The sequence below is a fragment of the Thunnus thynnus genome, chromosome 8 (assembly GCF_963924715.1).
Source record: "Thunnus thynnus chromosome 8, fThuThy2.1, whole genome shotgun sequence".
Taxonomy (NCBI): Eukaryota; Metazoa; Chordata; class Actinopteri; order Scombriformes; family Scombridae; genus Thunnus; species Thunnus thynnus.
In genome coordinates, this window is record NC_089524.1 from 14457464 (window position 1) to 14469672 (window position 12209).

General features: G+C 39.7%; 1 protein-coding gene across 5 annotated transcripts in view; it reads left to right on the forward strand.

Annotated features, from left to right (window-relative positions):
• The window catches only part of ptprsa (protein tyrosine phosphatase receptor type Sa), a 250536-nt gene that overhangs the window by 120123 nt on the left and 118204 nt on the right, over positions 1–12209 (forward strand). For all 5 annotated transcript variants that reach the window (XM_067596688.1, XM_067596687.1, XM_067596690.1 and 2 more), the window contains 2 exons: positions 8259–8404; positions 11000–11141. In XM_067596688.1, the coding sequence (XP_067452789.1) occupies positions 8259–8404; positions 11000–11141 (288 nt within the window). The remainder of the gene's footprint in view (positions 1–8258; positions 8405–10999; positions 11142–12209) is intronic.

Genomic DNA, 12209 nt, shown 5'->3' on the forward strand with positions numbered 1-12209 from the left:
GTAGTCTCCAGTATGGGAGCCAGACATGGCCTCAACATTTAAGACTACCTGCTTCTTTTCCCAGTCTTTGTCTACAATGGCATGTTAGACTCATTAATGATTCAGCTTCTACAGACCAACAGTCTGTGGTGAAAGACAAATGGGAGACAGCATTCTTTGGTGCAGTCAGTGCTTTGATTTTATTCTCAACCTCTGTGTGCACACTATCCAGCATGTCTGTGCTTCTCACTTTTATGGCTACACCTTGGTTCTGCTACAGCCAACGACTGCCAGAAGGCCACATCTGAAACAATCGTTAAAGGTTGATTGTCTGTGGCAGTCATATCTGTTATTAAAGCGTCAATTTGTTTTGACCTCGGATCCGATTTTTGCCGTTTCCCTTGAGCATCAAACATCTGTCTTATATTAGGCTGAAGTGAGTCAGCTCCAGTTGCATCTTTTTTTTTTTCTTCTGTGTCTCTTTATAAGCAGGAAGGTGGTGACACTTCAGGTGATTCCAGATGTTTGTGGTGTTTTTTTCTTCCCTGTTTCAGCCCCCATCCTCACTAATTCACTGCAGATATTGCACTTGGCCTCCCCTGGTGTTGGCTCAGTGACATACTGCCATAAGGGACTGGATTTCTGTCCAGCCATCAGTAATTATTAACATAGGAAAAATACAAGGTCAATATTTGGGTTAAAAATGAAAAAAACAAAGAAAAGTCAGGTATAATTCCATTATTCCATGCATATTACAATCAAAATAAATATCAAATAATATACATGATTATGTTTGCCATTAGCATGTTGTTTTAGATGGATTTTCTATGAATTAATGAAATAGAAAAATACATTGGGTTATGCTGTAGATTTCAGAACTTGACCGCTATCTAAGGGAGAGCGAGGTACAATATGTCAGAAGGGACATCATTCAACTGCATTATTCTATGCATTAAAACATAATATACATTTAATGCTAGCCAGTGACGGTTTTAGATTAGATTTGCTGCCATATAGGATGGGAGAAATGTGTTAACTTTAGAAAATTCGATGGTGACTGAGGGAATTTAGGAAAATATTTATAGCCGGGTGCATGATAGTTAGTACAGGGCTTGAAACTAACCTTTTCACCACCTTCCCAAAACTGTCCCGAAGCATATTTTTGTATGTTTGTTTATGTTTGTTGACAGACTCGGCTACAAGCCAATTATCTCAAAATGCCTGATATTGGCCTGATTAATCGGTCGACCACTATTGTTTAGGCCTGGAGGGTCCGTCCATCCATCCCTCCATTCATCTATCCATCCATCCTACATGTGTAAGTGTGTATGTGCTGATAAAGGCTATTAAGGTTTTAAGTCAGGTCCAGGACTGATGGACAGGCAGCTCTAACAGCTTGGTGGCCTGCTGAGTCTTTTGGATAGCTGCTAGCCTGATACTGCAAGCAAGTAAATCTCTACAATTCAGAGGCCCATGTGACTGTAGTTGAATGTCAGCAACATCTCTCTGCACTGCTACTCCAGTGACAACACCTTAGAAACTTAAGAAATGCCCCAGTTTAAATCATATTTAAATCAGAAGAAAATGTCCAAGATGACAAGAGAGGTGACACAAACATGTGTATGCTCCATTCTCCATTCACTGACTGTTTTTCTCCCAAGCACTCAGCCTTGATAGTGCCCGTGTGTGTGTCATGTGTCTGCTGTTTGACTAATACAAAAATTAAGTTTAATCTCAGTCAGGATTAGCTTCACTAAATCAACTTCTTTAATCGGTAACACACAGTCGTTCATATTGCCCTCACCCACTTTGTAAACATACCACAGAGACATAAAATTGTGTTTATCAGTACATAGAGTTTCTTAGAGTGTCTGTTATGATAAATATGTGGAAAAATATGTGGAATCAGTTACACGCTTTTAACTCGTTGCTCGTATCCAGAGCAACCACGAGTATAAGTGCAACAGTAAAAAAAAAAAAAACCCAAAAATGTTAAAATTGATATCATTCATATTTACATCTTCACCCTGATTACACCCTCTTCCCAGACTGCCACATGAGAGGCAGGGAAGGGGAATTAGTTTGCTTGCAGTGGTGCCTCTAATAGTACCAAATGTTCTTTTCAGACATTGCTGGTAAAAAATTGTCTCTATGTGCTGTGAAAGATATTTGTAGCAAGATGGATAACAAGTGCCCTTTTCCCAATTCTCTGCTTTTCTCTGCAAATCACTGAATGGCTGTGCGTCATTTTGTCTCCCACTTTGCTAATTCAGCAGATAATGGCTCCTATTTATGACCTGAGAAGCTTTTCTCCATCAATTACTGTATTAGTCATAAAGCCAGTCCCCTCCTTTCTCTTATACCACCACCCTACCAAACGACAACAGTAAAGTACTGTAAATGGAGCCGTCTCATATTCACATATCCACCTCCCACTCTCCACCACTTTATAATCACAGTGCTGGTGTAGTCTGTCTTATCAGGTCCAACAGAGGTAGCGGCCAGTAGCAGGTGGTTGCTGTATTAGCTAAACAAGCGTCTGTGTGCACAGTGTGAGTTTTTTTTCTCCTCCTGCTAGCCAGTTGTGTTTGCGTGGATCTGTTCTATTCTCGGGGCCTTGTGAAGATAGCTGAGCCCCCATTGCTGGTTATTTTAGCTCAGGCCATGTCCCCCTGCCAGGCAGATAAAGACGGGTCTTGTGTGCTTATCTGGGCAGTGCTGTACGGCAGTCTGTCTGAGGGAAGCTTCAGGGAGTAGAGGGAGACTTTGGTGGAAGGGACAAATGGCCACTGTGGGTGCAATGTCCTTTCAATGTCATCTCTGGTAACATAACGGAGGCTGTTTGGTGGAGACTTTTTTACAAGGTACCTTACAGCAATAGATGTGTACATTTTTAGAATAGGTGGAACCGTTGGGAATCAAACCCCAAAAGTTTTGTGCTCCAGGTAACACAGATATACGCACACAAAAAAGCAGAGGACGTTTAAAGGTTTTACATCTTTCACTGACTATAAAAACATCACCGTAGAAATGATACTTTTATTCACTGGATCTGAAGAAGCCAGGTGCTAAATGTTGCATTTTAACACCAAGAAAGCATTACTACAACCATTTTAAGGTAAAAGTGTAATTACTATAAATAAACAAAAAGGTTGGCATCTTCTACCAGCAACAACACTTTATTTATTGTACTGATACTGATTTCACAGGAAGTTGCTTAACTATGTTAAAGGGGTAGAGGGAGCTGTAAACAAAAAGTTTCCAAGAAAGTATACAGGTAGTTTTAATTTTAAGGACATAAGCACTGTGCCACTGAAATGAGATATAGGGGATAACTTCTCCTCTGTCTAATTTGTTTTAAGGAGTTTTTACCAGGGGCTGACATAGATCAATATACTATGACATAGTGTATTGATGTTTAAAAAATGCGGCACATTGCACATTTAAAGAGAGTCCTTTAATAGGAAAGTCTGATTATTGTTTCATTCCCTAAAACAGCCAATGTATGTTCAACAACAGCTTTTTTCCATAGTGAAGATACTGAACCCAGTGAATGCATGAATCATTGTGGGCGAACATATCTGTATAAATTATGGTGTAGTCCTTGCCATCACTCATTGCGAAAATCTTTTAACAAGTTTAAGTCCCGACACCATTCAACCTTTTCTACCCTACAATTACTGGCTAAGTGGCAAGGTTCAGATTATGAAGGAAAAAAAAAAAAGGCTCAAAGTCAACAGTAACTGGCAGCAGAAGCCCAGAGGCACACAGTCGAGGGAAATTGAAAAATAGGTTAATTATGCTCATCAGAGTTCACACAATCACACACCACATACCTGTAGTAATTACACTATAATAGACATTCATGGGCCCAATGCTAGGGGCGTTTGATGTGCCGATGTGCACAAAAACACAGAAACATGTTTACAAGTCCTCACACGCATATAGTAACCGCATATACCACATTTACTATACACACAGAAAGAAAGAGGGACAAAAAACAATATATTACAATCCTGCCCACCATTCACTGCATATCGTCTCACAGTAAACACACTCAACAACTTGCCTACTCATACGCTTTACAAATTGTCACAGTAAAGCAGGTTAAATTCATGCTTGCAGTCAGAGTAAATCAAACCTGGCATCTCAACCCTTTACCCAACCTGGGTTGATTGGGGGTTAATTAATGCTATTGACTATTTCAACCCACTACCTGATTAGTCTAAAAAAGACTAAAAACCAGACAGAGCACATAAGTAGGTAAGCTTAGAGAGAGGGAGACAGCAGAGCTGAAACTAAAAATTAACTTTATTTGGTTACTTATATAATATAATTATGTTTAATTCTAGGGTTTTGCACTGAAACTACACTTTCAGACTCAAGTCTGTAAACAGCGTCACGTGTCAATGCAGGCTAAATGTGCATCTGTAGGCCATAATCATATTATCTCTCTCTTTCTCTCACCCTCCCTCTTTCACTCACTGTCGCTCTCTCCTTCTCTTGACTCTTGACTCTCTCACAAAAATACAAACAGGCACAACCTGTTCTCCTCTCCCTTTTAGCAGCCCTATTTCTACTTTTGGCCCGCTGTAAGTATGTCCTCACAGCTGGATTGGTGTTAACGTTAGATATTCTCAACTTTATTTAACCATCTTTTCTGCAGATATGGAAGTTTTCTCAACTTTCAGAGCAGTCTGTAGGTCATATCTGTATGTCATATATAGTTCAAGGGGACAGTGTAGGACAGACAGTACACAGTGGCTGGTATCAACCATAATTTCCTAAATGTATTCAGGCAGAGTGAATGAAATACGTTGCAGGCAAGTAACTAGCATATTAGAACAATACAATAACAGTACCATTACACTAGAACAGAAATATATTTAATAAATAATCAGTTGTAAAAACAAAATTTCCCGAAGAAGTGACAAATAGAGGGAGATGTTAGCAAAAGCGACAACCTAATGTGTCATGAAATGCCTCAAATTTATTGAAGTGCTGTACAGAATGTTTTATGCATTTGAATTTAAAAAAAGCAAAAACTACAAATAAGAAATAAGAGCAAGGGAGAAAAGTTAAGAAAATACTATTTTTTGATGAAATATTCAGCACTTTCTGTCCTGCCCTACCTCTTCATATCATCTCTTCTAGTTCTCAGACCTCCTGTCAGCTCCTCTACTCTCCTCTCACAGCTTTCTCTTTTCCACTGACCTCCCCACCCCTTTCTGCACTCCTCTTACCGTCAACCTCCGCTGTCTTGTTCTTTTTCATTCCATCCATTTTCCTCCCAGCTCCCTGGCTTTCTTTCCATCTCGAAACCTTCTTGAGTTCATATTGAAAACAGTATACAGTACATTATGAGAAAATCCTCAATCTATCAGGAGTTGAATTCAGACTGACACGCAGGCGTATTTATTCTACATCTCTCTCATCCTATGAACAGGGCAAACAAGAGAGAAAGAGAGGGATAAGGCGACTGGGTGCAAATGTCGAATGGTCCAGGGGAAAACTCATCAAAGAGCGTTGGCCTTCAGCAGAACCACTGCCACAGGCCTGCTCTGTGTAAATCCCTCTTCTGTCTCAACAGAGGGCACACTGTAAGCGGAGGTCAAATGCAGAGGAGCTGTGTTGTGTAAAGCTGCGTTGTGTAGTTTCAAAATGGAAATTGAAAGTGCAAAATGCCAAAAGGGATCATTGTATGCACCAGACAAATAAAATAGACCTACTCCTTGAAGAAAAAGAAAAGCTGCGGTGCTCATATTGTCCCACAACGTACATAATATATAGCCTCCTGTGAAATATACAGGAGATTGGTGGGTTAGTTTTTTATACATGGTCTTATTTGAAGGTTGGATTTGTTAATCATTCATGTCTCAGTGTTGCATTTTATAACACAGCAGTTTGAGAATACATCTAACATGTAAGATAGACAAAGATAATTATAGTGATATGCAAAGGATTTATGATATAAAACTTAAATATTCTTGAATAATTGAGAAGACTGGATCCTCTGTGAGATTTTGACAGAGGAATGCCAGGTTGCAAAACAAAATACTTTCTGTTAAGAAACCTTTCCGATATGTCAGAGAATGTGACTTCACCATGGTTCATCTTAAAAGATGTAGAGTGCAGATTTAATGAGGGCTAAGAAATATTTTGAGGGATGAAACAATCGATACCCTTTCATGTGACCATCAGAAGGACAGGAATCAATATTTCCAACATTAAAATGATTGCCAGCATCACATCCATTTAATACTTCTTATAAAAGTGGAAGAGTTTCATCCCTGCCCTCTGGCTGATTTGTTTAGCTCAGACTGTAGTCTGTCAATGACAAAACATTCACAGCCTGTCAAAATGATATTTTATCATATATGCTTATTGTATTCGCTTATGCCATGAAATTAGTACTTTTATCCAGAAGTCTACACATCCTAGCAAGGGTGGCCCCAGTGGGAATCACACCTGGACTCATAGTTAGTGTCATGCTCTACCTTCAATTGCATGTGCTCCAAATTACCCAAGAACAAAGGGGGGGAAAAAATGCTGTCAAAAATCAAAGCGAGATAAGAGTAGCTCTGCTCATCCTCAGGTGAGCAACCCTGGCCACTGATTACTAGTCTGAATAAATTGATTGAACATAATATTCCAGTACCAATTATTCAGAGTAAAAAGTTTTTTTTATCTTGTTTGACCATGGAATGGATAATGCACACATATGTTAGCTTTCGGCAATAATCTAATTCACAGAGATCAAAACATGAAAATCAAGGTTAAGTGGGTCTCCTGTCGGCATACACTGATAAGCAGGGCAGGAACACATTTTGGTAGGTTTTTAGAGATTCTACTGCAAAATCCAGCTGGTTGCAAACCAGTTTTTGAGACTAACCAGCCACTAACCACTAGTTGTGTTACAAGATACACAGCTTGTGTATATTGCTGTAATATTTGCATCAGAAATATTTGGAGTGTTAGTTGCAGGCAAGGAGATGAACTTTGTGTGTGATGCTTCAGCTTTCCCGAGGCAGTACACTCACACTTCTTTTTTTTTCCTTTCCCTTGTCTTACACATTTTCTCTTTGCCTCGTTCTCTCTAAAATATCCACTCTCTATCGCTCTTTACCCGATAATGAATGCAGGAACTCTCCTTCATATGTGTTTAGCAGTGCCTGGAGACTGGTGTCGGCCCATGGTCCCTTAATTATTAATTTGACGTTATGTGCTGGCCGTTTGATCATCCCCGCATATCTGTATGATTCAGATTTAACGAGTTCCCCAGGAGACTCTGTTTTCTCTCTCTCTCTTTATATCAGGCTTTTTGTCGTGAACCTACAGCAACCGAGGCATGAGTGACAAATTCAAGCACCAAAAAGTACTGAAATTACTTACATTTGATGGACAGTTTATCAGGAGTTAATGTGTGTTGTTCAAGTGAGAATTGAACCACTGATTGTGGCTATGCCAGTGCTACACTCTATTGAACAGTGAAAGGAGTCTCACTTTTGGACACTTTCATACAGCGTCAAATTAAAACCAAATTAAACCTCTCTCTTACTGCCTCATCCTTTTCCAAGGGCTTTCTTTTGTATGGGTAGTTTCCAGCCTCTGTTTCCCTATGGAGTTGTATTTTTGTGCTACTAATCATTAGCACCTTGGCACAACGTCAACATGAAAATTCACAAATTCACAGATCCACACACAGAACTACACAACACCGAAATTGGGGCATTAGATGAAGGAATATATAATAATATCAACCCAAGGTTGTGTTGCATGGGGTGAATCAGAATGATAACGTGAAGCTGTGGTTATCTATCTACTGTATCTACACACTGTCTGTCCATCTATTTTGTTCGTCTATTTTTTTTTTTTTTTCTCCAAAACTCAAACTATCCATCTCCTCTACTCATCCAAGTCTCTTCTCTACACTAGAACAGAGTGTGTGGGTGTTTGGTACAGAGTGAGAAAGAGAGACGGTAGAGGAGTGAGGGGTTGCAAGAGGAGGCTGGTGTGGGTTTTTGCGACATTATAGAGCTTTGTGTGTGTGTGTGAGTGTGTGTGTGTGTGTGTGACTGAATGCGCATGCTCTCAGGCATTTGAAAGCCTGTCCTTTCAGAAATATAATTATACTTATTTAATGCTGCTTTGAAAGGAAGTGAGTTAACTCCAGTGGTGCAACATTCGTCTTGGCGCTAATGTTCCTTTCTATTTCTTTCTCCCTCTGTTTCTCCCTCCTCTGTCTGTCTGCCCCCTCCCTCGTCTTCCTCTCTCCTCAGCACCACCACGGTTCACTAAAGTTCCCGTCGACCAGATTGGCGTCTCAGGGGGTGTGGTCTCCTTTGTCTGCCAGGCAACAGGCGACCCGAAGCCAAGGGTTAGCTGGAACAAGAAAGGCAAAAAGGTCAACTCCCAACGTATAGAGGTGAGTCAAGTAGCTCTGCTGCTCGCTGCTGAACTCTACATGTGTAGAGGGCAACTTTACGCTTAGTTGTGTTACATTAATGTCATGCAACACTAGACTATACTACATGGTATCTCACAGTAAATGTTCTTAGACACATTTTGAAAGTATACCTCTGACTACAAAGTTAAATTTGATGCACGCCTCAGTCATTTCATATATTGTGATAATTACTGTTGTGACATTCAGCCATTGAGACCATTTTATGAGCCTGAGCCAAGATCAACACATATCGAGCAAAGTGAATCAAAGCATGAAGCTTAAATGATCCATTTTTTTAACTGTTATTTGTCCACACAAATCTCCTTTTTTTCAGTGTTGCCCTGCACCACATTAAAATTACATGCGTAGACTTATTTTTCTGTTGGGTTCCCACCCAGTCTTTTTGAAAAGGGTGTTTTCATTTGCTCTCTTCACCCATAGATTTCATAAATAGTTCTGGACAAAACTACCAATGTTTACATGGACTGGCTTCTCCAATGTCTGAGAGGTCCACCAATAAGATAGTCACCTAGTAATGGCATGCAGAGCCTCCTATTCCTTCAACTCTGTGCTCTTTGCACTTGAATGATTCTGCCGTTGTCACATTCTTGTTTCCTGTGCTAGGTTTTTTTCTGCATTCAGCCCTGTCTGTGTGAATGTGTCTGTCTGTGCGTTATTCATAATGTGTTTGTTGTTCAGTTCTCGGCAGGCCTCCCAGATGGCATCTCTAAAAGTCTTGATTGATGCTCAGTGTCTCTTAATTAAAAAGTTGCTTTCGTTAACGACGACGGCAGTGCACAGAGATAGACATGCACACACTGCAGCGTGAAGACAACCATAGGGGAGGGGGCTAAAAAGCAAGAAATGACAACAACATCAACAGGGGGAGAAGCAGCCTCTCAACGGAGGACAAAATAAAAAGACAAGTTGTGTTTGTACATTCTCTTCTGCTGCATGCTAAGTGGGAAACAAAGCCAAGGGCGTGAAGGAGCCCGCCAGAACGGACGCTTCTCTTCCTCCGTTTAGCATGAAATAAAAAATTTGTAAAGGGGTTTTGAAGTAGTTATGATATTTTTTTTTTCTGTTCTACCCTCTAGACAGCTGCTTTGATATCGATCATGATGCCGTGCTCTGCAGTGTTTTTAGCCTAATTAGTGGCTGAGCCCTGAGATGTGCAGCAGTGGAGCAGCAGGGCTGCTGAAGACTTGTACTTATATCTCAAAGTCATGCTTTGCTCAGAGATCTCAGCAGTGAGCCCTTCGTTGCAAGGGTTTGAGCTCCTCTGAGAAAAGACAGATATTGGAAGAGTTCGCTTTCACACTGACAGACAGACCGACCGTCTTCCCCAACACTTCATCCTTCCAAAATGAGAGAAAAAGAGATTGGCGTGTGTGGAATGACTGTATCTATGAAAAGCAAGGGGTAATTGCCTCAGAAATGCTGCCATTTAAATTCTTGTTATTAACCTAAGTCTTGAGGTGCAGCTTCTTGCTGAGGGGTACATGGCTGTTGATGTATTGGTTTTCAGAGCGATCAAACCTGTGGCACTTCAGAAGCTGACCTGTTGCCAAACTGCACTACTGTCAGCTACATCCACTGGCATCATGTTTTAAAATAAAGACTAATTCAAAAATCCGGACACTACTAAAATTGATTTTGATGGAAGTTGAATCTTTGAATCAAGTATTCTTTACAGACTATGTCCGACTCACTGTATTCTCTTAAATCATCAAAATATCAGATCCTAATGTCTAGTTAAGCAAAAGTGACGCCTGAGTTTGGAAATGTTAGCAGTTAATAAATAATATAATCAGTTTATAATATTCTGTAGGTAGTGTTTTGGTAGTCCTACTTATACTGCCTTTTGTCATGTCTTTGTTATATTTGAATTATAGGCACATTTTAAAAGTATACAAAGACATTTTTATTGTAGACTTGATTGAAGATAAGTGTAGTTTCTTTGTACCATTTCTGATTTTGGCAAATAAAAAATATCTTGATAATTTTAACATAGTGTGTGTAATATTTATATTAATCTTATTGTAGTAATTTTTGGGCAGCTTTCTTCCTCTCAGTATTCTCAGCACATGTATACTGAGTCTTGTCTGATTTAGTTTTTAAGAAATGCTTTCAACAAGACTCAAAACAAAGGACTTTAGAAAGAACAAAGGGCATAATTACAGATAAAAACAAGAGATGAAAACACAAAAAAGCCAGCGCATCACGCATCAAGAAATGGGGCCTTGAATTGTGTGTGTGTGTGTGTGTGTGTGTGTGTAGAGAGAGAGTGAGTCCTTATAATTCTCTTTTTACGAGGATCACAAGATATACAAGAATAGAAACACCAACAAAGGATATCCTTATTGAACTCACTTTGGTTCAGGATAAATTTCAGGCTTGACTTTGAGAAACGGACGTCTTAATTACCTTACATGTATGAATGAGAACACAGACACCGAACTCGTCCTTGTATCTACAAAAAATAGTTTGCTCTAGTGTTCAAAACTGGTAGTGCTCGTACTCTGAACAAATCCCTATTCTGTTTAACCATGTTCCTTACTTTTCATCCGACAGACCATTGAGTTTGACGAGGGCGCCGGCGCTGTACTCAGAATCCAGCCTCTCCGAGCACCACGTGACGAGAACATCTATGAATGCGTGGCTGAGAACAGCGAGGGCGAGATCACTGTCAATGCCAAGCTGTCCATCATCCGAGGTGAGTCCTGCATTATGAAAGAGTGTGCAGAGGGGTAACTACAAAATAAATCATTAAAGTGGACATCGGTGAGCTCCTCAGGTTTTTTATGATGACATCTTGCCTTGGAGTTTTTGTACTGCACTTGCCAGAGAGTGAGGGATGTACTTTGAAGTCTTTTGGCTTGGAATTTCTGTAGGTAGTGCACTCATATCTGTCTGTTAAGCCATTTTGGCTTCAGCTGTAAAAGCTGATCAAGCAGGTTGTTACAAATATTTTATTTGCCACCTCAGATATAAATCATGTATTTTGTAAAATGTAAAATTTGTACTTTACTTTACACAATATATGACCATAAAATAATGATGTATTTTTATCATGATTATGCTTCCTTTTATCAAGTTTTCATACAAGATTTTACTTTACAACATATGACTTCCTTAGATTGTGTACTTTTAGAAACATACATGCAATCATAATTGGAATAGCAACATTTATTTATGTTAAAATGTGGAGGATCATTGCTCAAAGCTTTTATGCAGTCACACGTCACAGTCTGAAATAGACTCATAGTCACTTAAAACAGATGGACAGAGTGAGGGCTGTTTATCAGAGATTCATCCATTTGATGGTACTAATCAGCTGTCCATTCATGCAAGAGCTGAATCTCTACTTGCCTGTGATGAAAACCTATAGGATCCCTGAATAAAAAAGATTGATTGGTCACCCACAGGCTGTCAAGGCAGAGTGGCCGACAGATGTGTCTGGAGATAACACACACACACATACACACCTAACCAAAACCTAACCTTAACCACTGACCCAAAAATCTGCATTTTACCAATTGGGGACACAGCTTTTGTCCCCAGTTTGACAAGCCGTCCCCAATTAACTGGTTTTGTACACAAAAGTAGCCTGTGACACACACACTCCCACACACACACAGGAACAACTGTAAAATAACAAAATGGTATGAGATGTGTAGATGAAATCAGAAAGCTGAACTTTGTGAATCATTATTTAGTGGCTCTCATATGTACTAGTTTAGTTTCAGCAAAGATATTTCACCGTTTGTCTAGCTTAGAGGTC